At 38.4% G+C, this 27,062-nt stretch overlaps 1 protein-coding gene across 1 annotated transcript in view; it reads left to right on the top strand.

The window, feature by feature from the left end:
* The window catches only part of GABRG1 (gamma-aminobutyric acid (GABA) A receptor, gamma 1), a 57,754-nt gene that overhangs the window by 7,262 nt on the left and 23,430 nt on the right, over positions 1-27,062 (top strand). The window contains exons 2-3 of the mRNA XM_010574491.1: positions 9,977-10,125; positions 19,361-19,428. Of these exons, the coding sequence (XP_010572793.1) occupies positions 9,977-10,125; positions 19,361-19,428 (217 nt within the window). The remainder of the gene's footprint in view (positions 1-9,976; positions 10,126-19,360; positions 19,429-27,062) is intronic.

Below are 27,062 nucleotides of genomic sequence, written 5' to 3'. Positions count from 1 at the left end.
GTCCTTCCTTAGCAGCCTGAGGATATTTTGTCCTTTATTTAACACTATTTGTCCCTTTTCAGTTCTATCTGCTTAAGCTCTGTAATTTACTATCGTTGTCCTTTTATCTTCTGTTCTCTGAATCTTCATTTATTCCCTGCTGTTTGGTCTGGATGAACAGTAGAATATGGCTGTTTACATTTTAATTATTTGATTGCATGATCTGGCCAAAACCCACAAAGGTAAAACTTACCAGCTGAGAAGGTAAGACTTACCAATTTACATTTCTAGGTTTCATTCAAATCCATCTGAAATAAATGTCCCTAAGAATTTTAGTAGGTTGAGACTTCAGTTTCAGTCAAGGCAGTACAGATTATCCTAAGGCCTACTTTATCTGCCTGATAAATTTTATGTTTTGTTGCATGCAATGGCTGGAAGGCTTTTCTTAGAAGATGTTTTGTAGAGGAAGTTGCATATATATTTGTCTAAAAATTTTACAATGACAAAATGCTCTTGATCTCTTAAATTAAAATATAGTTGGCATAAGGGCCCCTACTAATTTTTCAGCTAGCATTAGAAATGTTTGTACTAGAAAAAAAGGAAGGACCTACTTGCTGAAGATAATGGGTACTTTCAAGTACTTTCCAAGGCAAAGAGCAGCTTTAAGATATTGTAGTAATGATTTTCTCAGAACAGAGGAAGAGGTGTACTTACACTGCGAGTGGGGGTGTTACGATCAGTAAGTTACCCAGTTTTTGTAAGCCAAAACAAAACACAAAACAGATTCTGAAAGTCTGTAATCAGAAAGTGGAATAATTGATGTGAGGAAAGAGAAGTGACCTTGCTTGTCTGGGGTGGAACAAGAACTGCTCAGAGCATCAGGAATGACGATATCAGCATAGCCTTTCCTGGAGATAATTTTTTTTTTCCTATGTTGAAAGATTGTTTTTACCAAATTCATATGTTTGGGGGCAGGGCTGCTGTCAGAGGGAGCTGGAGAGGCTGGGAGAATGGGTTGACAGGAGCATTATAAAATTCATCAAGGATGAGTGCTAAGTCCTGCACCTGCGTGGGAAGCCCCCCTCAGCAGGACAGGCTGGGGACTGGCTGGTTGGGGAGCAGCTCTGCCAAAAAGGACCTGGAGTTCCTGGGGGACAGCATGGCGCTTTGGCCGCAAAGAGGGCCAGCAGCCTCCTGGGCTGCTCAGGAGGTGGGGGAAGTGATCGTCTCCCTCTGCTCAGCACTTGTGAAACCGCGTCTGGATGCTGCATCCCGTTTCGGGTTTAAACTGGAGGAAGCTCAGCAGAGGGATACCAACCTGGTCGGGCAGGAACCCTTGCCCTGTGAGGAGGGGGCTGTTCAGCCTGGAGAAGAGATGGCTTTGGGGGGACCCAGCAGCAGCCCCCCAGCACTTACGGGTTGGTGATCGAGAAGACAGAGGTAGGCTCTTCACAGTGGTGCACGGTAAGAGGATGAGCAACAATGGCAATGAATTGCAACAGGGGAAATCCCAACTAGGTATAAAGAAAAAAAATCACTGTGAGGATAATTAAACAGTGGAACTAGCTGTCCAGTGAGGTTGTGGGATCTCTGTCCATTGAATTTTCAAAGACCCGACCGGACAAAGTTCTAAGCATCATGGTCTGAATTCAGTATTTGCCCTTCTTTGAGTAGAAGTCAACTTCCAAAGATCCCTTCTAAATGACATGATTCTGTGGAAAATCGCAGGAATCGGCTTGTTTTTTTTTTTTGTTTTTTTGTTTTTTTTTTTTAGTATAGTTTGCTATCTCGTGCAAGGTTCTTGCTCTCTTCTCTATTGTATAGCATAAAAGGGAGGGATGCAGAAACAAGTAGTTGTCTCCCTGAGGTCTACAAAATGGAAGACTATTTTTGTTACCACATATGGAAGTAAAGAGCTATTTTTACTAAGATGGTAAAAGTGAGATCGCTATACTAATCAAGCTGAATATGTTTGAGAATCCAGCAGCTCTGAATTGGCACAGAGAATTACCTGTACTTGGATAGATAGATGTGAGGAAAATTTTCAATTGATTTCTGAACTGCAACTTGATAGGCGTAGAGGTGGCAGTTATACTGGTCTGAGCATATCAATATTTGGATGACCTTTAAGGTGGGAAATTTAACTCTGTATTATATGAGAAGACTGACGGATAAAGAATATCTGTGATGCTTTGAGTCCAGATGATAATTTTTTTGAGATCTTTAAAAGCCATTTGAATTAATAACAAATTTGACCAGTGTCATTTCAACTAGTATGTAGCATTATCTGAAAAGTGATTTGGAGGAGAGCAATTTGTGTGGATCTCAGAACAAAATTGTTCTTCTGGAACACATCTTTAATAATACCTGTTGTTCTTAATGTTAAAAATTCACATTTCTATAAATGTTCTTTACAGTCAGATTGTGGCTTTATTAAGTGTTCAGAGTTAAGTCTGGTTGTATTGTTCAGTAATTTCTGTTTGGATTAGTTTTTGTTCTATTCGTATCACAGAGATGTTGAAGATCAATTTATAGAAATGTGATAATGCTTTTAAGTGAAGGTCTTGCTGGGACTAAAATTAATTGTACTGAAGTTTGTGTGGGAGAAAATGTTTCATGTCTTTCAGAGATGTACTTCAAAGCTGTAATGACTCAAAAGAGCTTGATCATCTGATGCTTGTGATATGTATTAAGATATCACAAGTTTGATAGTCTAAACACTCAAATATGTAGGCAACACTTTTCATTACAGGGAATGAACAGCAGAGGTACCTACTTTTATTCTGGTAGTGCTGTGATTGTTCTTTTTTTTTTTTTTTTTTAAAAAAAGCTTTACTCACATAATATGAAGTGAACTTCTTTATGTAGCTTATCCTAAAAATCTAATGTTTATTTCTGTATAATAATTTCTAATATTTTTTTCCCCACACTTTTCCATGATAATTTTACTGCTGACTTAAGGTCCATCCCCTCAATAAAAACTCAGGAAGGAGAAGGGAAGGAAGAAACAGGGCAGGAAATTATAAATAGCCAGGCAAATATGAGATTAGAGAAGGCGAAGAGCACAAGATAGTATGTGTATCCAGAAGAAGAATCAACTTAACAGTATGTGGTAGGTATACTGGAAAAAAGATGTAGGGAATAAGTAAAACGTACTTCAGTGGGAGAGATAAATACATTTTGACACACAAAAGAATATGCCAAAGTCTGACAAAGCAGAAGGAGTGGGAAATAGATTGACAAAAGCTTCTGAAATGGAATGGATGGAGGGAAGAGAAAAGAGATTTTTGTCAAGAGAGTGTCTAAACCAGTTTAGGAAGGTTGAAGATGAAGGAATACAACATCAGTGACTTTATATCCCACAGGATTAACAAGAGCAAGTAAGGCTTTCTGTAGACGTATTTTCAGTAGCTGCATTTCTTTGCTTGCAGTTATGCTTATTTTCCCAGAAATTTTCTGTGATGAATAAAGCATATCAGTGAAGAAGCTGATGATGAAATGCAAAAGAGAGTTCATTTCTGCAGAAATGTGGTAGAACTGATGAGTATGAAGCTGTTTCATACTCATCTTGAGAGATGTTTAAACCGTCCACTACTGACAGCTAGCAGTGGAAGTAAGCTTTTAAGAAAATCTTTTGAAGAAAAATGTAATTGTGTCCTATTCTAGCAGTCAGGACTATATGGTTCTGCTGTTATTGCTGCTACTGAAAAGAAGTAATATTTGTGTATGTGTAGGAGTCCCAATCCTTTTTCAGCTTCTGAAGGATACTACAAGTCTGTCTGAGGCCCTTGTTTTATCTTAGGAAGATCCAACAAAGTATGTAAATATGTATTTTAAATTGCTGACATAAGAGTTCCTACCTCATTCCTACCATGTTGAAGTTGCATTTTACTCTCTCTGTCAGGAAGTTTCTTCTGTCTCAGGCACTGCTTAAACTTACCATCCTTGTTCAGTTTTTTATCTATACCTGATCCTATGCTGTGGTCATTTATGTGACACATGCTTAAGTGCTTGCTTTTTTAACTTCTGAATTAGAATCACCACCAGCCTCTGTAAAAATGTCTGACTCTGGATGTTGAGGTGTCAGTGACCATGTTGTGTTTTTCAGCCATGTTTTAGGTCTTTTTTCATGTATGGAATTTGGCTAGGTCAGATGCCCTCCGAACTCTCATTGATGGGGCCATGAAATATACTTCTTTACTACATACAAGTATATCATGTTTGGTGTTCTGGAGTAAGGTGGTGTCTGATTAGATGTCTGATTGGTTGGAAACCTCCCCCGGAAACCTTGTCTGTCTTGACTGACTTCTTATGAAGCATTGTCTGGTTAAATGCAGTATTTTTACAAACTTTTGAAGCTGTATTGTTGCTAAGAAAGTAATCTCCCATGTTTACAATTTGGGAAACATTACCATTTTGTCTAAAAGTAAAGAGAAATAGTTGTTTGTGTTTTTTTAAAGTACTGGAAAATAAAGGTTAAATTGTATTATACTTAGACAAAGGACATAAATGTAATATACTGGGAAGAACAGCCAGTGAATAACATCTGTCTTAAGGTATGTTTCGTGATTTACATAAGTGTCACTGTGCCCTACCCCTGTGTTGGTAAAACTCCTGAAGCAACTGCTTTTGGCTGCTGTTGGAGAAGATCCTCAGCTAAATGAACTAACAAACACAACTAGTCGTATTATTTTCAGGTGCATGTGTAAGGCAAAAAGAAAAATGGTATGTTCAGCACGGAAATTATCTGAAACACTGACTTTCCTTCTTATTTATTTATTAAATGATCATCAGAGTATTCCTTGTATGGAAGGATCATTTTATCTCCAGATAGACAAAGCCACTGCGCAGGGTTGTTTAAAACCTCATGGCCACTGAGGGCTTGATTGAGTTGCTTGCACATAGGCATGAAGTGTCAGTGGAGGTAACTAAGGTTCCCTGCCCAGTCTCTACTACTTCTCCAGAAGTCTACAGGTTCCCCATAAATCAACCCCGCTTGGAGGACTGGGCAGCCTCGGGTGTCTCGGGTGGGAATAGGAGCCTGGGAATGGACAGCTAAATTGATGCTTAGCTGTGTGTAAATACTCCCACCTATGCTGTACGTGTACTTCCATGTGTAATACTTTGATATGCATGATGCAAATAGCAGTAGGAACACTCTCACTGTATCAGTTTTTTTCCAGTTCATTACATAAAGTGACAGATATTAATTGCAACTTAAAACTCGTCTGATTGGTTTTTCTCATATTTAAAGGAGAACAAAGACCTATGGTATTAATGTCTGAAGATGAGCATGTTGCCTGATGTTGAAAAGACTTATTTAGTCATTAGTCACTTGTGCTCAGGGATTTATTAGTCATGGTAATGTCTCCAATTAGTTGAAGGTCAGAGAGCATAATTAGGGCACTTTTTGCCTAATTACTGTTAACTATATACATGCAGTTTACGGTTGAGTTTATGAGGCTACCTGAAGTGTTATAACAACAAGCACGTTAAGAAGTGAGGTCTCTTTCTTATTTATATAATCATTAAAATCAAGATTAACACCTGCAGTAATAGATGTAAAATACCATCTTGCCATGGAACAGAAATGTTTTAATGTCTGATGTCATATTTTTGTTCTAAGTCATCGTCTCTCCAGACATTCTGAAAAAGTTGAGCTGAGTGAACTTTGTTGGTAAAAAATATATTTTACAGTAAATGGAGAGGACCAAGTATTATGTTCTGTGTATAGCAAAATAACCTTTAGATGAACTCGGAAAGGAAAAGAATTCCTCTTTAATTAAGTTTGCCTTTCTTCCTGGGCTTGTGAGATAGAGGGGGAAGTGCTACCATTAAAGTGAGGGTGGAGTTAATTGACATTAATCTTCATGTGTTTCTTAGATTTATTTTAACTGCAGAGAAGTAAAAAGGTGTTCAGCCCAAGTTAACTGTTACTAAATATTTGAACGGCATACCTGAAATTTACATTTTATTCTCTGGTTTGGAATGAAGTTTGCTGTCTTCTGTCTTTCCTTCAACCCCATTCCAAACCCTGGAGAAAAAGTTGGACTTTGCAATGTGAGACACACAGAAACTTGTGTAAAAGGTCAACAGTTTTGACCGATCTTGTTTTCCAAAGTGAATGTTTCTTTAAAGAACATGATCTAGCAGCCTCGGTTGGATCCTGGTAACACCATCTCAGCTGATCCTGCTGACTGTGTAAATCTGAAGGGATTTCTACCTTTGAAACAGAGTAGTTCAAATCTATTTAGTATGACAAAGATCAGTAATTCAGATTCCTAGAAATGAATATGTACACACTGTCTGTCCTGCTGCCTTTGTGTGTCTAGGTGCTCTTTTGGAAGAGTTTTATGCAACTCCCCAAAACTGTCTGGATTGAGAATTCAAGTTGGCAGGTGTTGTGTGCTCTGCTTCACTGGAGGGCATGCAGAAGACTTTCTATATATTCTGGTCACTTCCTTTTTCCAGCCAGCATCATTCCTTTCTGATCTCAGTCCTGTGGCTGTGCGTCAGTGGCTACAATTTAGGAATCAAAAGTGTAGAACTGGGTACCATCAGCACCCAGCATACTGCAGAGATGTTATAGTCTTTATTGCATGCTCAGTGGTCTTGGGCACATTTTAAAGAAGAGTTAAAAAGGTGGTATTCTGGTAGCAAGATGGGTTAATCACAGTCACTCATCTCTGAAAAGGCCAGTAAGATAGGAATAGAGAGAGTAAGAATAGCTCCTTTCACTGTGTAGAACAGTGATAGTCCAGTTCCTCTGCATTTGGTTATATTAATTTCTGATTTGTGTTGGTTCCTTTGCTGGTTTAGCTAATGGATTAGTGAGCCACAAGCACTTGTTAACCTGGTGTATTGGTATGGAAGTCTAGTGTATTTCTTTGCTAGATGTTGGCACTTTTTTCTAGATAATTCTAGATAATTTTTCTTGGGGGGGGGAAGATGACAAGGCATGATATTTTCTAGATAAATCCAGATAGTTCCATGTAAATAGTAGGAAATGCTCATTTTAAGCCAAGACTCTTGTCAGACACAAAGTAAAGAAATGTTACCTCTAATAAAAGTGCCTCCTTAAATAGATTTACTTAGTAGTGGCTGGAAAAGCTGTCAGATGTTGGGATGCAATTTTTCCCTCTCCCCCTGGAATTGCATTATTAATAGCTTTCTGTAAGCTGTCAGTGTCCTCATCTGTGTACCTATTTCTAGTTCAGAGTTTTAAAATTGGAGGAGGACCAGAGGTCCTCCAATCAAGCAAGACAGAAAGTGAAAATCTGAAATGTATTTGTATTTTTTTTCCTTGTTAACTTCAAGTTTATTTAAATACAGTAAATAGCCAAAAAGAGAGAAGTAAAGAGCAGGTGGCTCAGAGAGGTTGTGCAGTTTCCCTCCTTGGAGGTCTGCAAGACCCAATGTGATCAACCCCTGAGCAACCTACTGTGACCTCGGAGCTGGCCCTGCTTTGAGGAGGAACCTGGACTAGAGACCTCCCATGATCCCTTCCCACCTGCATTGTCCTATGAATCTCTAAATAAAATTAAGAGCTCTTCAAAATGTCAAGACATTTGAGTGAGTGCGAGGTATCATGGTTGTAACTGCTCTTGGGTTTAGGTGGGAATGGTGTGACCTCCTGTACTTTTCATCTGGCTAAATCTATGCTGTTCTTAATAGCAATGTGGAAAGAACATTAAAGCAGGCCAAAATTGTGACACCGTCACTTCAAATTCTCTGCAAATAATTGGGCTGATCCTGAGAGTCAGGTGCCTTGGTCTATACAGAGCTCTGGTAGTTTCAATGTACTTTCTGCTGTTTGTGGGATGGAGGACAAAAAGGGGAAGAAGAAAAGGTCAGTTTTGTAGTGGGCTTGTCTCTTACCTTAGAGAGCTGCTTATAAATTTTTACTCCTCATCTTCTTAATGCCCCTGGGGAAAGGCTGGGATTGCCTCTGCACTCTTAGCAACCATAAGCTAATTTATATAGTAATTAGATGACATAAAGTGCAAGCAGACCAAAAATATATATGTAAAAAAAACCTGCCTGGTAACGAAACATGAAAGAGATAGCAATAGGTAGCTTTGAGGGAAAAAGAGTGTACATTTACAAAACTTAGCTTCCTACTTCTTTTAGTGCTCCCACTAGTGGGATCCTGTTAATGGGAAATGTTAAATATTTAATATCTGACATTTCTATAATGTCTATGGAGTCCAGTAAAGATTAAGCATTTTATGGTGCATTTCAATTTAAAAGAATGAAAGCGCTTTTCAGACTGTTACAGTGGAAGCTGTCAGTGAACCTTGTATTTAGATTGCATATTACTTTCAGCTACAATAGACTCTTGTGACTTGTTTGCAGCAAGCTAGGTATGAAAGTCCCGATATCTGAGCAGTGCCTTGTGTTCATCCTCTGGGAGCCTACTGAGCTGTGGCAAGCTCTCTGTTGCACCTCCCAGATTAAGCAGGCATGCCAAACCCACTGAGGAGTTTCCACAGCCACGATAGTCTTGATTTTCAGTGAGACTTGCTAGTGGTATCTGAGAGGTGATGCAAGGTCTTACGAATACGGACTGTTTTGGTGCATTCCCACAAAAGAATGCAATAAGCGCCAGGTGTGCCTACTCCATCTCTGTCCTTTCCTGACTTTTTCTGTCCTTTCCCCCTGAAGGTGTAGTGTTGTCTCCGTGTGGAACATGCTGGTGGTCTTCATTCCTGTAGGAAATTTACTGAAAAATTCCACCCTTAGTTTTGGGGGCAGCGTATGTTTGTGTAGTTTAGAAGCCCTTAAATCAGTTTCTAATAATATAGCAGTAATATTTTCAGGTTTGGTGTACAATACAAATTGGTACGAGGACAGTAATTTAATTCCTTTCTTTTACTGGAATACCTGTGCTTATGTTAACATCGGAACTGATTTATATGGATTGCATAGGTTCTGTAATAACTGCTAGCCAGTGTCCATTTGTGAAGATACATTGTGTGACTGTCAGAGTTACTGCTGTCAGTCTGATGCACTTTGCTTGACTTGAAGCCCATAGCGGTTCCCTGAAATAAGCTGGATGAGTAATATAGATTGCAAGCTTTAGCACTGGAGGAATACTTAAGTCCACACTCATTTGATTCAAATGGAAAGAAAACTACTTCCAGGCATTCTTTGACCTTTTGGTGATATCTGAGTGAATCTGCAGATGCAACCAAGGTATTGCGATTTTTTTCTAACGACTTAGTGATTAACTATAGATTTCTGCTTATCTAATTAAAAGATAGGCAATAAATGAATGTGTGTTTCCTTTGTACATTTGTTGCATCTTGATAAAATAAGTAGCTAAAAAATGATCTTCTTAACTGAAAGGAATGGTACAGCATTTTAACTATACCATGCATGCATGCAGATACATAATTGACATATGACTGCAGCTTCTGTGAATGTTTAGTCATAGCACACGGATGTGATGTTTGTTTGCTTTCTAAAATTTGAATGGAGTTGAATAAGTATACAAGTCTTATTTTTTATATCATAGCTAGAACAGAGGCTACTATGAAGGAGATTCTATTAATGTTCTTGACACCAAGATGTATCTATTATCATGATTAAGCATCTCTTAGAAATATTAGTACCATGACTTGAAAATTAAATACATGGGGGAAAAGCTTGGGAATTACATTTTGTGTTTTAAAACAGGAAAAGGCTGGCAGTAAGAAGGTGCCTACTGCTGCTTTTATGGGTTTGACTCATGGCTTGAGTTTTTCTGTATGGGTGATGTGTTAATGCCTCTCTTGACATGTTTATTAGCTTACACTCTCTACTGCCATAAACCAAAATGTTGGTGTTTTAAATAAGGGCCTGCCTCTTTCTGTTGGCACCAGAACACATTGGATTTTTATAAAGTACTCTAAATAGTGTTCAGTATTTTATCAGTTTCTTCTTCACCTCTTGTGTATTTAGTTTCACTGTTTGGCTTTTTTTTCCTAACCTTGTTTTTTTTATTCACACACCATAGAGCTGATAAAGCAGATGATGAGGATGATGAAGATCTAACGGTGAATAAAACATGGGTCCTTGCACCAAAGATTCATGGTGGGGATGTAACTCACATACTGGACTCCTTACTTCAAGGATATGACAATAAGCTTCGGCCAGATATTGGGGGTAAGCCCATAAAATAATTCAGTGTATAGAAGATATGAAACAGAGATGGCATGTGTGTTGTCAAAGATGGCAAAAATCCGCTTAATGCAATTTTTAAAATTTAATTTAGCAAGCTAAATGTAACAGCAATAAAATGCAATGGTTTTCTGGAACTGGTAAAAATAATGTTCTATGCAAGAGTAGATTTTTAATGTTCTGTTTACATTCTCTCTTTCTTATGTAAAGTATTGCTTTTTGGGGACATCTATAATTTTTGGGGCAATCTATAATAAATGATTAAAAGGCAATTACAGTTTGCTTTGCTTAACTAGGATCTTCTGACAGAAAGAATTGTAGATATAAACCAGCCATGGCTATTTAAAAAATTGTTCTTGAGAATTATTCCTTGATAGTGTTACTTTTACGGTAGAAAATGCATTTTAAATGTGTATTTTGAGCAAATTTAACTCAACCCAATTCCCTTCTTCCCTTAGTTCAGATTTTTAAAAGCTTCATAAGAATCTAAAAATATAATTTAGGACTATATCTTTTCTAGAGGAATATAGGAAGGAAGACTGCATTACTATGGATCAAACTTTGCAGCTAATAGGAAGGCAATTTTGTCTTTCAATAGTCAAAGCATCAATTTGCATATAACTATTAAGTGTAAATATTTGGAAGAATCTTGTGTTGAAAACATGGAATACATGAAACCTTGCCAGATCTTGTCTGCCACATGCATGCTGGATCAAACTAAGAATTTATTTTCTCTGAGGTTATTTTCTCTGAACTGTGAAGGGAGAGGTGGAGGACATAATTGTTTGTTAAATACTTGGCATTCCCTATCAAAGGAATGCCATGTAAGTCTGTAAGCTGCTTATACCATAAACAATACAACAATCTAGACTTGTTTCATTTATGTAGGAGAACAGAGAGATGCAATCTCAAACGAAGTATTTTCTTTTGAAAGCTTCTGGCAAATTGTTTTCTTCCCCAAATTTCTTAGTTCTGTTTTATTGTTGACTGTTACCCTGAAGATGTTGAATGGCAATTTTTCTCTCACTGTCATAATATAATCACATGTGAATCTCATGAAGTTTGTTGTAAGGCTTTGCCTTCACATTCATTTAATTGAATTCCTGCAAACATTTGGACAACAAGAAAGGTCTTCCAGCATATTTTTCCTTAAATTCTCAATGTGTGACAGATGTATAGCATTACTTTTTTTTCCCCCAACTGCTTGGTGCAACATACAGCAAAGGGATTATGAGGGAATAAACTGTCTCCACTAGGATTCCTTCTAATGATTAACTGGTAGATGGGGATGAAAGAAAAGAGAATTCTGTTTCTCTTCTCTCCCCATAAAACTTAGAAATAAATGGAGAGAAAATAGAGGAAGAGGAGTTTATTCTGACATGTCAAATGGATTTAGATGGGCATGGAAGAATTTTGGTGTAATCCTTACCTTCATTTTTTCTGGTTATGTACTGATCCTTGATAGGGCAAGAACTCTTGACTTTTTGTGAGTAACTCAGTGTACAACTTTTTGGATTCCAAATATCAGTTCCTGAAAGAGGATACTTGGTTCTACCTTCTCTCACATAAACGCTCCCTTTCTTTTTCTTCTTCACTTCTTGATGGAATACTTCTGTACCAGTCTGACCTTTGCTACCTGGGACCTGCCTCCATCCAATACATTAAAATATAATGTTCATGAATAATCAGCCAGAGTAATGAGAACAGGAGACATTTGGGAGTATTCACTTTGTTGCCAGGAGAGCAAATGTTAAGACCGACTCTCTTCTGGGTGGAGGGGAAGTTGCAGACTTCTGCCACAAGGCAGAAATTTTGGACAACATAAGGTAAAATTTCCAACTTTGAGTGAAGGCATCGCATTCTGTCCAGCTGCTTGGCAACTGCAGCAGATATGTAACAAATAGAAAAACAAAATCAGACTATAGTGCATTCATTTTAGTCTGCTTCAATTATGTGGATAAAATCTGGTGTCAGATTCCACATCTTCAGAGTATATGTCAGTACTTGTACAACAAGGTTATTGAACTGGAATTCTAATTATCTTTCAAAGCAATAATATCCCACAGAACATTTTTACTATTGAATTACAAAGCTCAGTTACAATAGCAACATTTTTTGTTTTGAACCTGGCCTTTTTGGGTTTGAATACCAGAGCAGATTTTTGTTTTCTTCCTGATGTTGACACAGAATTTCAGCATTTCAGAGTGAGATAAGGGGTTTCATTGTTAAACATGCAGTTAGTTGAGGGAGATGATAAAGGAGACCCAAATGAAAATTGAAACATCAGAGGCAATACTGAAATTTAACAGGAGAATACCACACTGTCATTTTCTGTTTGTCTGATTCAAATATCCACAAGTTGTAGTGATTTCTTAACTGCTGCCCTTTGCTATGTTTATTAATCTTACTAGCCTTTAACTCAATTTATGTAATATACTTTGAGGTGTTTGGAGCATAAAGGAACTAGTATTAAAGTATCTTCTGCTCAGTATGAAGTAATAGTAGCTACCAGATGAAGTCTCTTATCTGTAATATAAATCCCTTTAATTACAGATACAACCTTGGAGTGTTGATACAGTAATAAAGCAGTATTATTCTCAATGTAATGTTACCTTTTGGCTACTTGATTTTATAACCACACTGTTTTAGCTTCAGTCCTGCATCAAACCAGCTGTTATTTTTCAACTTTCCTTTTTAAAGGAAAGAATTCTGGCTGCATACTGTTCTATCTCTCACACCTTAGGGACACTGATATATTAATATTAGCCCATCAATGTACAGCACATTTTTTCCAGTTATGTCTCATGTCCAGTGTTGTGTATTATATTGGTGAAACACAACTGATCAATCTGAAAGTTTAATTAAAAATAGGGAATAATCGTCACGTATCTACAACTCTAATGGAGTGTTTTCAGCCAACAGTTTGAGGAAAGTCATCACTGATAGAATTTTTAAGAATAGTGAGCATGATTGCTCATGGACATAGAGAAATTGGGTACCTAGAGAAATCTGGATAGTTGTAATTGCCCTATAAGCAGGGCATGGGTAAGTAATTGCATCTCAGTGCACTAATGTGAAAAGCCATGTACTCAGGGATATAAAGGATACATGAACAAAAAGTGGGCTTTCAAGAGACTAATAGAAGCAGTAATTCTGAAAAGATAAGGATATTAGGGGGATATTCTGTTGAACAGGTGCTCTTAGTGTAGCATTGATGAAAGGATGATATAGGCAGGAAAGTAATAAGCCCAAATAAGCAGGAAAATATCAAGTAAAGGTAGAGTGCTATGTATTCTGAGATGAAGAATATTTTGCAAGAATTGAATGAAATTGAAATACAAGAGCAAGATGTAGAAGAGCATATGCAGTGACTGTTAAAGGTACTGGATGTGTGCACTGCATAGAAAATGATGGAAATAATAAAAGTGGTGGGGTAGGAGTATTTGCTACAGATGGGTTTCTTTTAAGGTAAAAGGTAAAAGAAGAAGTGTAGAGAACAGGGCTCTGCTTTCATCAAAATCACTTTGAAAAAATTCTTCAGAGATGGAGCTGGAAGCCTGCTGTAGACACTTGAGGATGAATTTTCAATATAGATAGCCTTATAAGTAATACTCTTAGATAACTGGTAAGGAGAATTGTATTATTCCATTAAAAACTATTACAAATTGAAAGCCTCTGTTATTTCTGAATGTAGTAGTTGCCTAATTTATTTGCTGAATAACTGCTTTATCACCAAGAAGAGATGCTTCTTTAGGCAATTAATGAGGAGTTATAGAAAACATGCTCAAAGAAAATAAGCCTGGATGAAATTATCAAAAGTGGTCTTAGTTTAAATTAAATAGCATGATAAGTAATAATTAAAAAAGGTGATATATCTTAGACCTTCATTCCAAAATGGGGAATTGTGGTAAAGTATGGGAACTGGTTAGTGAATTTAGGTGGACTAACACACTATTGGGTAATACTGAGGATTGGAGTAATGAAAATGGAGCAATATTAAGCAATAAAAAGTAAAAAGTGCAATGTTCTGCCCTTTTACAATAATGATAATAATTTCTGTCAGGAGATGGGCATTTATAAACTGAGAATAACTGATAAGGAGAGCTCTTCAGTGTAGCAGGCAGAGATATTTCAAATCAAAAGCTGAAAATTGGGCCTGGATAAATACAGACTAAAAAAAAGGCACTTTTGATAGTCAGAGCAATTACTAAAATAATTTTTCAATGACTGAGGTAGATTTTTATCACTATGATTTTTCTAATGGAGAGTAAACAATTTTCAAAATACAGATTTTGAACTCAAACTGGGTTTCAGAATATGCTTGTGTATTGGGTTTGCATGGCAAGGTTTTGGTAGTGGGAGAGCTACCCAGAGAGAGAGTGGGGTGGCTTCTGTGAGAAGCTGCTAGAAGCTTCCCCCATGTCTGACAGAGCCAATGCCAGCCGGCTCCAAGACGGACCCGCTGCTGGCCAAGGCCAAGCCCATCAGTGATGGTGGTAGTGCCTCTGGGATAACACATTAAGAAAGGGGAAAAGTTGCTGCTCAACAGCAATTGCATCCAGACAGAGGAGTGAGAATATGTGAAGCAACCCTGCAGACCCCCAGGTCAGTGAAGAAGGAGAGGAGGAGATGCTCCAGGCGCTGGAGCAGAGATTCCCCTGCAGCCCGGGGTGAAGACCATGGTGAGGCAGGCTGTCCCCCTGCAGCTCATGGAGGTCCATGGTGGAGCAGATATCCACCTGCAGCCCAGGGAGGACCCCATGGCGGAGCAGGTGGATGCTGGAAGGAGGCTGTGACCCCCTGGGAAGCCCGCGCTGGAGCAGGCTCCTGGCATGACCTGTGGCCCCGTGGAGAGAGGAGCCCATGGTGGAGCAGGTTTGCTGGCAGGACTTGTGGCCCCTTGGGGACCCACGCTGGAGCAGTCTGTGCCTGAAGGACTGCAGCCTGTGGAAGGGACCTGCGCTGGAGCAGTTTGTGAAGAACTGCAGCCTGTGGGAAAGACCCACATTGGAGAAGTTCATGGAGAACTGTCTCCCATGGGAGGGCCCCCACGCTGGAGCAGGGGAAGAGTTTGGAGTCCTGCCCCTGAGGAGGAAGGAGCGGCAGAGACAATGTGTGATGAACTGACCATAACCTCCATTCCCCATGCCCCTGCCTGCTGGTAGGGAGGAGGAAGAGAAAATCAGGAGTGAAGTTGTGCCCAGGAAGAAAGGAGGGGTAGGGGAAGGTGTTTTTAAGATTTGGTTTATATTTCTCTTTATCCTACTCTGATTTGATTGGTAATAAATTAAATTAATTTTTTTCCCCAAGTTGAGTCTCTTTAGGCTGTGACGGTAATTGGTTGAGTGATCTCTCCCTGTCCTTATCTTGACTCACGAGCCTGTTGTTATATTTTCTCTCTCCTGTCCAGCTGAGGAGGGGAGTGATAGAGTGGCTTTGGTGGGCACCTGGCATCCAGCCAGCCAAGGTCAAGCTACCACAGCCCAGGGGTTATGCAGCATCATCACTTACTAGAAAGGTAGTGGTCCCTGCCTGCTGAGAGTGACTTCTTTCCATGTCTTGTTGCTTGTCAGGAAGTTCATTCTTGCTCTTGAATTTCAGGCACAATTGTTGCTTATTTACTATATTTATTGCTTGGGACAAGCCTGTCCTTATCTATGTGCTTGTGTTAGATGATGTTCAATCTCAGTCAAATCTTTTAAACCAGAAGAAAAGTTTAATCTAGTGAAGAAAAGTTGTCAAAGCAGGACATCAGAAAGTGTGAGTAGATGTCTCTAGACCGGGCTTAGCAAACAGGTTCCCTGTGTGCTTCAGCTACATTAGGAGCTGATGAACTACCCCTTGGGGGCAGCTGCCCTTTGCTGCTCTTTTCTCTCTCTCTTTCTCTTGAGTATGCAGTCTGCTGTCCTCTCACCTTCTTACTTTACTGTAGCCTGGCTCATATTGTCTTCCAGTGTAAATATTTAAAGTGTACAGGTCCTTTCTCCCCTTCCTTAGAAGCTTCTTTAAGTTTACATTGTTGTCTTGCACTTCACACAGGATGTGTTAAATAGCCCTCTTCCTACTCATAGTGTTTTCAAGGCTGATACCAAATTTTTGAAGTAAAATAAGAAGCATTCACAGAAAAGTCTTCTCAAACCATCTTTCACTGTTAGCTCTTTGTGGAGAGTAAATGAACAATAGTAATTATATGGATGTCAAATTAGTGTCAAGAATGTATTTTCCTCCAGCATTTGTCATTTCCATGGACTCATATCACTTCTAGATCAAGAACACGAGAAGAACAAATTCTTTCTTCTAATTCACAGAAGTACTTTGTTCTGTACCATACAGAAGAACTAAGGTAACAAAACAGCTTCTTCCAGTCTTCTTGAATTGGATCTCTTTCTCTGGATCATTTGGGTCAATTAAAATAATTTCAACAGAGGCAGATTATCAGACTCTTCACTGGTTCTTAATAGCTCTAATAATCTTACTCAGAACAATATGGAAAAGGCAAATTGAACTCCATGGCACATTACAGGAGAGCCCTTGTGGCAGATCAAGTACTGCTCGCTGCAAGCTGGAATTTCATAAAATTGACACAGCCCCCATTAAAAACTGGCTTGCTGACAGATCTCAAAATTTAGTTGTTAATAAGGAAATTTCCATGGCTGGGCTGTCTATAGTAGGGGTCTCATAGGAAAGTCTTGGTCAAGAACAATGATATTTTGAGTGATTTCAGCAATGAATTTTTGTAGCAAAGTTGGCAGATGACACAAAGACTGTTGGAAAGGGAGAGGCTCTATCTGCAGAGTAATCAGCTCCTTCAGTAAAACTGGAGATACAGAAATTGAGAGGGGAAAAAAAAAGGAAGTGGGGGGAAGGAAGCCTGTGGGTCATATTTCAAGGTGAGAGATTCTGCATAGTAAAGCAGTGATTTATGGGAAAACTTAGATATTTTGTGTAGTATAAGCTATGTATCCCCTGAGTATTGTCCTGAGGTAAGTCCCCTCTTGAAAAGGAATACAACAAGTAGAAATTTCGAAATGTTCAAGCAGCACTGATAGCACTGTTAGAAAAATTTCCAGTTCCAGCGCCCACATTTCAAGATGGATCTGGAAACAATGGAGCAAGTTTAGAAGTTAAAGCTGAACGGATTATCTGTAGGTTGTATTTACAGTATGTGGTGTGAACTGTTAGCATACTGAAGGCAAGTTTCAGAGGTGACCTTAATCACTGAGTGTAGGTACTTGTGTCTGAAGAAGAGGTTTGATATGTGGCTAGGCAATGCTGAAAGTTGGAGTCAAAGAATTGAACCTCAGAACAAAACAAGATTTTGTAACACTAAGGAGAATTAAACATTTCCTACTAATATGGGGAAAAATAGTGTATTCAACAGTGCTTGAGTAATGAGGCAAGATACACTTTTGATCTACCTCCTTGTGTTCTAGTATAGCATTGGGGTTGCTGCTATATAGATAAATAGGGTTGCAAAACTAAAGGAAGAAGATATCTGTTTGTGAGATGTGGTGTATGTAAAATACGTTATATTATACATATGTGTATATACACACATGCATTATATACTTTTTTTACTCTGCTTTTTCAGTCTGTATATATGAGTTCTTGTGTTGCCCTCCTTCCTTTATGAGCCCTGCAGATACTGAAAACATTTGCAGCTCAGGAAGTACTTACTTTTTTTCCCCCAGGAAATAAATTGGTTTCCAGAATCTGCTTAAACTTTCTGTGAAGCATGCTGTGGACAGGATAATGATCAAGTGACTCTGTGCTCTGTGGTTGTACAGAAAATCCTTTGTGCAGCCTCACTGGTGTGTCTTGCTGTCAGGCTCAGGGTCACACCAGTAATCGGATTTGGAATCAGGGAGAATTTCCTCCCAAGTGAGATTGGCAGGGAGAAGGTATCTGAGGATATGTAGGAAAAGTATCTTGCCTGTCATTGTAGCTGGCAAGGCTGTTAATGATACTCTGTTTCTTTCTGTGTGTCTGTTAGAGTTTTAGATTTTTGAGATTTGAAAAATCCTCTTACTTAAGATTTTAGGTTTGTTATAGAGCACTTGGGCAATCTCTGATGGTTTGCAGTATAAAGAAATCAAATCTGATGACCTAGGGTCCCAATCCTATGAAATCAAAGTGCCTTTTTGTTTGTACCTTCCCCCTTTTCCATCTGCAGATGGACAGAGATGCTTCATTTTAATGTGCCAGATCATGAAAGAAATACCATCAGAGCTTTATTATTAACCCTTTTCATTCCACTGGGAACTAGGAAATATGTCCTTGTGCCCACGTTCTGGCTCTCCAGTACAAGCTAGAAGAAAATGCTTGGTAGATTGATGAAGTTAAAATGCATCCTGACCTCTTCAGTTTGTACCTTTTTCCCCTATAAACCAGTTAGGAGGAAAAAACTGAATTATCAGTGCCACCTGTACTTCAGATGTGGCTTTCATGGGAAGTCACTTAGAGTTTGTGCCCTTCTGTAAGTACACAGAGAGAGTATATTCTGTAAGAGAATATATTTTTAAAACAGTTAATTTTTGTCTGCCTGGCAAGAGTGGTTTCCCTGTGTTTTTAAAGAAAAATAATTTTGGAAATGTTTAGCTTTTAAATGACTTTCGCTTGAGGAGCTTTCAATTTGGTGTTTGAAGCGGTGTATTAATCAAGCTGATGAAAGGATATTAGTAATCCTTAGGTGTGCTATAGTTGCATGATTTGAAGAAATCTGTGATGAAAAATTATTTTATTTTTGTTACACATTTTCAGTAGGAATTGACAGAAAGCACTGCATATTGATTCCTTACAGCTGATAAACACAGCTGCACCCAGACCTTATGGTTTGTTGTACTAGCAATTTTTTCCAAAGCTTTTTTTTCTGTTCATGATTAAATTTTTACGTTGCAAGACAGGTTTTGATTTTTTTCCTTCCTTTACCTTTTTTACCTTTTATATCTATCTTATATCTGTTCACAAAGTACAGGTGGGGATTGCATTACGAAGTAAAAAATTCTAACAATTTGTTGTTGATAATTCTAACAATTCATATGGAATAAGGGAGCTGAATCATATATGATCCTTTGGAAAATGAACAAACCAGAGGTTTAATTATTCTGCATCTAATAAAAGAATATCAGGTTTGTTGTTGTTTTAGTAAATAGGTTAAATTACACTAACAATGTACAAAGTTAATTAAATATGTAATTATTATGGTTACTGTCTTGTTTAGTGAGAACTACGGTAATTGAAACAGATGTCTATGTTAACAGCATTGGCCCAGTTGACCCAATCAATATGGTAAGTTCTGATTATTGACAGAAAACATTGTCTGAATGATGCTATGGGTTAATATTATGAAATAATTCTAATCTCATTCCAATACGTTTCTTTATTTCTTACTGTGTATTCTTATGCTGTTGAATATGATTGTGATTATTGCAGAAACACGTTTAGACTCTCTCTATTTGAAATTGTTGTAATTTTAAAAATAGATTTCTTCTTTATAAAAAATAAGGCCACACAGAGGACATTGTATCAGGTCCTTATTTTGGTTTGTGTTGAACATTTTCACTATGTTTGCTTATACCTGGTTTATCTCTGGCCCAGTATAATCTCCTGGTGCTACTCTTCAGAGGTTAAGAAAAATAACAGTTGACCCAGCATTTGTAAATAAAACTATTTTCAGTGCAGTGATTTATTACTATTTTTCAAATTCATAAAAAGAAATATTTGAAATTAACTCTTTTGTCCTCCTTTTTCCATGTCTTATTTAGCCTTATGGGTCTTCTTCAGTGTGTGTATGTGTGTACACATAGCTGGTTTCTTCAGAAGTTAAGCAATGCATCTTATCTAGGTTCCGGTAGGCCTGTTGAGATCTGACCTATCTATTTGGTACCAACACTGAAGTAACAGCATTTATGAGGAAGCTGAGTCTGTGGCCTTTTCTTAAATCGCTTAGATTTTCTGTGCATTGTATGAAATGGTGTGTTGGAGGCCTTAGAAAGGCCTTGTTGCATGACTTCTCCTGGGGACTGCTGCCCAGGCCTAAGACTGGGACCGGCCCTTGGGCGAGTTTGAGCTCAGCCCTCTCCTTCCTTTTTCCTTTTCCTCCTCCCTACAGAATTGCTGACAGTGTTGAATTTGCATGGCAGGGAAGAGTTTTGTTCAAACTGAGGCTGGAGTATGCCAGTGCAGGGGGCTTCTGAGCATTTGGTGAAAGCACAGTAATTCTCGATTAAGTATCTTGTGGTTTACATGTATGTCATCGTGCTTGGGTGGCGAATATCGACTTTCAGCGATGGGAAGCCACGCAGGAAAAAACAGTGGTACTTAGATACTATGGATAGAGGTGCCAAAACTAAATGATGCAGATGGATATTCATTCCAGCATAATGGTCTGACAGGCTTAGGGTTGTCATTACCTGGGGCTGTGGCAGGGAAGTCCATGTCTCAGGCCAGGGCTGTATGTAAAGAAATGCGTGAAAGAGCAGAAGAGTGGTGGGGTGGGGGAAGCTTTTCAATTTCCATGTCTGGTATAAGTGGTGTCTTTGGTTTTGTCTGTCTTCCTACTGCAGTCGTTCTCTTTTGCTTCTCTCCATTCTATCGTCTTCTGAAGGAACTTATTGCGGGAGCAAAATGTGTGGACAGGCAACTACCTGTAAGGAGGATATAGCAAATGGTAGAGGCTTCCTTTTCCGGTAACCAATGTAAGTCCTTCAGCCTGTGGCCACTAGGTATTGCATACACTGGAACTCAAAATGAGAAATGCTTACAGCTTCAGTTTTCCAGTTTTAAAGAACCAGCATGTGGCTGGCCTTGCAGGGTAGGCTTGCCCCATCTCCCCTGCCCTCTTTTTGTCTCTGCAGCCCCGGGCAATCTCCCCACTGCTATGTACCGTGGCCTCTCCGGTGCCCACAGCTGCCTTCTGCTTGCTCAGCCCAGAGCCTGGGAGGCAGAATTATCATGTGCCACACTTGCAACAATGACAGTATCAGCCATGGGACTATTTCATGTCACTTGTTTAGAGGTCTCTCCACATCTGCTAGAGCTGTCCTAGAGCTGGGTGGTGATGCTTTTGCCAAGGTGCTAATAAAAGCCAGTCATATTGGCTTTTAGTCCAAGGCGTAAGGATAGCACTGTATTGAAAAGGCATATTATTTCATTAGAGAGCAAGATCCTAATGGTTATAATGTATATCAACTGAATGTTTATCCCTCTCACCTTCTGATTTCTGTTAACAAAAAAAGATAACAATGAAGCGTGCCACCAAAGGGTAATAAGGTAAATATCATTAAGACAGAGAACTTTAAAAACAATTTTATGGTTTTTAAAAATGGGCAGAGAACTACTTAACAATTTAAATTATAGTCTAAGGGCACTATGGCCTTCACAGAAGAGCAATTTCTTTCGCTGGGCTTGGACTCCAGGAACCTGGGTCATATGAGCATCTAACATCACTACAAAAATCAAATGTTTGTGAAAGTAAATAAAACCGTATACATGCAAATAATTTGATTAAGGTTTCAAAAAAAAGATGTTTTAAATCTGGGAAATGACATTCTCAGCAAAAAAAAAATAATTACAGATTTGACCCTGTAAGATCTCTTTATGTGAGCTGTTGGTTTCATTAGGAAGGCACTTTCCCTGGAGTCAATATTGTTTGAGATTGTTAACCAATAATCCAAAAATTGCTTCCATTTCAAGGGCTGTCCTTAGCCCTTCATTTCATCACTTAATGTGAGAACACATATCTGTGATTCCCCATTGAATTACTCATTTGCCAGATATGTTAATTCACTCTGGCAAATGATGTCCTTTAACTATTTAGTTTGGATACAATATGGCATGATGTAGAGAGCATTTTTTCTTACAATGATGCTGAAGCAGCATATCAAGGGAATTTGTTTGTCTGAAAGCTTCAGAGGACACATATTATGAGAGGAAATGGATTTCTTTTTATAATTCAGTCTGTTTTCCTCTTGCTATCTGATAGACTTTTACCTTCATAAAAAGGATGCTTTAAGTGTATGTCTAATATTCATTAGAATTTGTTTTTGAAGGCTGTTGTGTTTTGACTTTCACTATTTAACAAAGATCTACACAAAATTCTAGATGGTATAGACAATCCATGCTTAAGAGATGTTTTTCTACAGCATGTGATCTCTTCAGGCATCCACAACCTGAGTAAACATTTTTAACAAGTGTCTGGATCAGTGGAGTATTTAGGCTTCTAATACTCATTAAGTCTAAAGATTTTTGAATCTGTCTTTTAGAGCTAAGCTGTGCTATGCATCATGCAACAATCATGTAAAATGCAGCTAAGTGCATTTTTATGGCCAAAGTCTTGATCCTCAATAGCTCTGCAGTGGTTTAGGGATTTCTTAGCAGAATTTAGACATGCGTTGAATATTTAGAGCCTGGTTTTCCTCTGTATGGAAGCTCATTCAGTTGAGCACTTAATGTAGATGTACTAGGCTCTTACTACCTTTCTCTTTCCTTCCAAACTAGGGCCAAGATGAAAAAAAACCACTCTGGTGGTACAAGTAGCAGAGTCTGATAAATGGTCCCTGTGTAGAAATGCATATTGATCCACGTTGCCTGCAGGCCTCATTAGCTTTCTCTGCCCTGTATTCATCCCCCAAACCCTATGTTTTCATAAATACATAACGTTTTGTGCTACTGGTGCCCCAAGGGTTCCAGGGCAGAGCCATGCCAGCACCACAGCTTTTGTGGTTTGACAAGACCATGCAAGTGTGCAATTCAGTGGGTTGGGAGAGGCATGGCAGCCCTCCAAGACATTTTTACCTTCCTTTAACTAAGAGAATACCTGATCTTGTAATTTCTGTTTGATGAAAACTGTCATGACAATACAAGACTGCTACCCCAAATGAGAGAAATTTTTGGAGAAGGAATACAGGAGCAGTTCCTTAAGTAAGAAGCAGTATTGCATCATTGTGTTAAAAATTAAGAGCAAAGAGAAAAGTTTATACTTTCCCTGTTCTTAATGTCTATTTAATCAAGTTTCATATAGTAAATAGCTGAGCAATACCCAAGTAACAAAAATGGGGAAAGGGTTAGGAAGAGGGAGATAATGTCTATAGAGAAGCATAGACATCATGACTGATAGATTAAAAACTATTCAAAAGAAAATGCTCTACCTATGTCTATATCTGTCTGTAAGTATATATATAAAAAAAGGTATGTTTACAGAAAAAAATTTATGTTTTAAAATTCCTTTGCTTTTTCATGTGTTTCTAAGTCATGATTTAATATTTTGAAATATTATGGTATCATTGCCCTTTTAGTGTGTTTGAGGACTACATATTCCTTTCTTCCCTTGATGTGGATGCAGATGATGCTCTCTATTCAGCTTTTGTATTTATTAATGGAACTTACTATTAGAAGGTCCAGGCTGAAAATGCCAGGATAAATTTCTAGGACTGCACTTCACTGAAGCAGTTCAGTTTCCTTGTTATTTTCCAACATTTCTGTCTCTTCTGTGGATGATTTAGCTTTTGTTGCATGATCTTTGCTAGTTATCCTTTGAAGGCTACTGTGACTGCAAGCTGAAGGCCATACTTTGAAGCCTAGCACTCTTATTTTTAACAAGACAGCTAAACCACTGAGCAGATCAGATATTCACAGAATATACAATGTACTACTTTGGTACACAGACTGCATGGCCTAGACACTGTTAGGATGCAATTTTTCCTGTCATATTGTACCATTTATGACTTTGTGTAGAATGTGTTGATGGTGAATTTTAAGTATCCTTTGGCTTCTGAATTCCATTTCATTCTCAAGTTGCAGTAAAAAGCAGCGGATTTTTTTTTTTTTTAAATTCAAGTGTATTCAAGTGTCAATGTGATCAGTATCCTAATACAGATTGCTCAATGTTGTTGTATTTGTGGAGGATGCTTTGTGGTCAGGTGTGTCACTGTGCATATTCTACTAGTCACTAGATTTGTATTGAAGGTTTGAAGGTTTTGTACTCTTACTTTACAGTGCCAGGTAATTTACATTAAGCACAATATAAGTAATTGTGACCCAAAGATACATTATCTGAAGCTACCTCGAAATCCAGTACTCAAAGGTTCACATGCTTTGTGTGCATTATTCTGTAAACTGATGTATTTTTAATGCTGTTTTTGAATTATATTGAATGTTTTGTTACTGAATGAACAGTAACTACCATAAAGGAAAGATGAGGCTTAGAAAGAGACAGAAATAGATACTGGAATTAGCAAGGCCCTGATCCTGCAGATACCTACGCATGTACTTCAGTTTACATGTGTGAACCATGTCATGTTGACTTAAGAATTTAACAAACACAATAGGAAAAAAAATCTAAAGTAAGAAGTATATAAAAGGAAAGATATGAACTCTCTCCCTCTCTCGCTCCCCCTTCCTGTCTGTCTGTTACAGAGAGCTGTGTGTCTAAGTGAACATGGTTCTGTACAAGAAGCGTAAACATTATAAATCACAGTGCTATCCAAATGCTGCAGTGTATAGTAATAGTTCAGGACTGGGTGAACACCGCTTGATAGGGTGTGTCGTGGTTTGCAAACTGCATGTGAAGTTTTTCCTGGAGGTTGGAATTGCTTTCATGTTTGAAGAAGACTGTTTTGAGGACAACCATTGTCTCTATGAGCTTTATGATGACAGACTGAAAGGAAGAGCATGAGGGATGCACTTCTGCCCATATCTGAGATTTTATGAGATTTCGTAAGGTTGTGTGGGTTCAGCGTGCAAGCACTGCAATTTTTTGGAGAGTCAAGTGTGTGGATTTTATGCAAACTGGTTCCATTCTCTTTCAAATATCTGATATAGTTGTTCATAAATCAGGACAGAAGTACCAAGAAGTCTTTGAATATTACCTGTTTCTTGTTGTACAGCATCTTCTTTGGAGTAAGCTAGAATAATAATTTTTTTCCCAACTTACTCTTTCCTTTTGATTAGGAAAGATAGATTCCAATCATTTTGGTGCCTGTCAGCACTGCAAGTGATCAGAGTTAATTGACTGTTACTCAGATGGGTGTTTGAGATTGATGGACACAGTGTTCATTTACAGCTGCTGAGTAAATATTCCTTCAGTAGGCTTGAGCGTTGTTTTTTCTTTGTTATGAAATACATTTAAGTGTCAAAACCCATATGTCTGTTAGTATTTCTTATTTTACCAGCTCTAGGAACTTGAGTAATACTTCACAAATACAATTTCATGAACGTTCTCTGTTTTTTTTCTGAAAAAAATTAGCTTAAATTGATAGTCCGGCTCTTGCAGGCAGCTGGAGTGCCTACTGCTTGCCCTGTTCGGTTTCAGGGGAATTGGCCAAGTACAGGCAATATTATGCTCATAGTGGCTCAGCACAGCAGTTCCTGTATTGCTCCCAATTTCTGTGATCATTTTGAAGGGAGTGGCGAGGGGTAAGGGAAAAGGCAGCCATTGTACAACAGACAAATATTGCAGTGGCTTTCTGAAACCAAATGAGAGTACAGGCATCTTTTCAGCACCCACTTTAAACAGCATTCAGTACTTGTGCCATTTTCAGCTGCAGGTTACCAGTTGTCCCTCGATAGATATGAAGTCAGGACAGATAATTAAGGTTTTACACGAGACACCAGAAAAATTTAAGCTCTTTGCTGTAAAATACAGCCTGATTTCTGTGTGCCATTTAGCAATGCTATACTCCAAGGCTGCAGGCTTTTTGCACTGTGGTTTGTTCTTAAATCTTATGTTAGAATAGTTCATGCTTTAGGAAGCACTGGTTTTGTATAGTGCTATTGTATCACTTAAGCCACAATTGGCATGGTTTCAATAATAATAATAATAAAAAATTTTTTTATTATTATTATTATTATTATTATTAACTTTGACTTAACTCCCCGACTTCAGTAGAGTGTGCCAGCGTACTGGCTGGAAGTCCAGTTTATACCATCTCAGATTCTTAGCATCCACAGCCAGAGCAATAACCAAACTGCCTTTGAAGTATCTGAGATTTCAGATGTTAGTGCTCTGTATTTGCATAAGGCTATTTTGTTAAAGAAATAGCAGAAGTGCTGAGCTGTGGACATGGTTGGGGCTAGAAGACAATTCTGAAAAGCTTCTTCCTTTTTATCTGTGGTCAGTCTATCAATGTGTTGTGAGGAAGTCCCTTGATTTCTTTTCTGTTCTTAGTACTTGATCTATTTAAGCGTTGATGTGAATGTACTTCTTAAAGCTCTTCCTTTGGTACTTCTTCGCGGGATGTCTTCCATGGTCATCTTCTCTTCTCCTGCTCTCAACTACTTCTTGGTAGTTTCATGCACAAATTCAGCAACCTTTCTGTGCTAGTTGCCTGCTATTCTGTGTACCTCCTGTTGTCCAATCTAAGATATTGCCTTGTGTCCATCATATCTGTTCACAGGTGTTTAGTTAGCTCAATATGCCTAAATTGTAACTTTAAATCTTCCCACTTTTCACCACTTCCACACTCTCAGTTGCTGTGCATAATCACTACTCTGTGTGTCATCGAGGCCTGAAATCTAAAAATCTTCTATGACGTGATGGATCTTAGAACCAGGAGTATGGTCTCAGTTGTAGTCTTTCAAATTCTGAGTGCAAAGGGGTTTTATTTTTCTTTATTTTTTAATATGTCACATGGAAACTCTTGTCCAGACTCCCATTGTTACGCTAACATATTTCTGTAATCTTTCCAGTTGCAGCCTTGCTTTATTCATACCTGTGGTGGGTTGACCTTGGCTGAACGTCAGGTGCCCACCAAAGCTGCTCTATCACTGCTCTCTTCAGCTGGACAGGGGAGAGAAAATACAACGAAAAGGCCTGTGGCTTGAGATAAGGACAGGGAGAGATCACTTAGCAATTACCATCATGGGCAAAACAGACTCAACTTGGGGAAAGCAGTTTAATTTATTACCAATCAAATCAGAGTAGG

The sequence above is a fragment of the Haliaeetus leucocephalus genome, unplaced genomic scaffold, assembly GCF_000737465.1.
Source record: "Haliaeetus leucocephalus isolate CR32 unplaced genomic scaffold, Haliaeetus_leucocephalus-4.0 Scaffold439, whole genome shotgun sequence".
Lineage (NCBI taxonomy): Eukaryota > Metazoa > Chordata > Aves > Accipitriformes > Accipitridae > Haliaeetus > Haliaeetus leucocephalus.
This window is presented reverse-complemented; position numbering and strand designations above follow the sequence as displayed.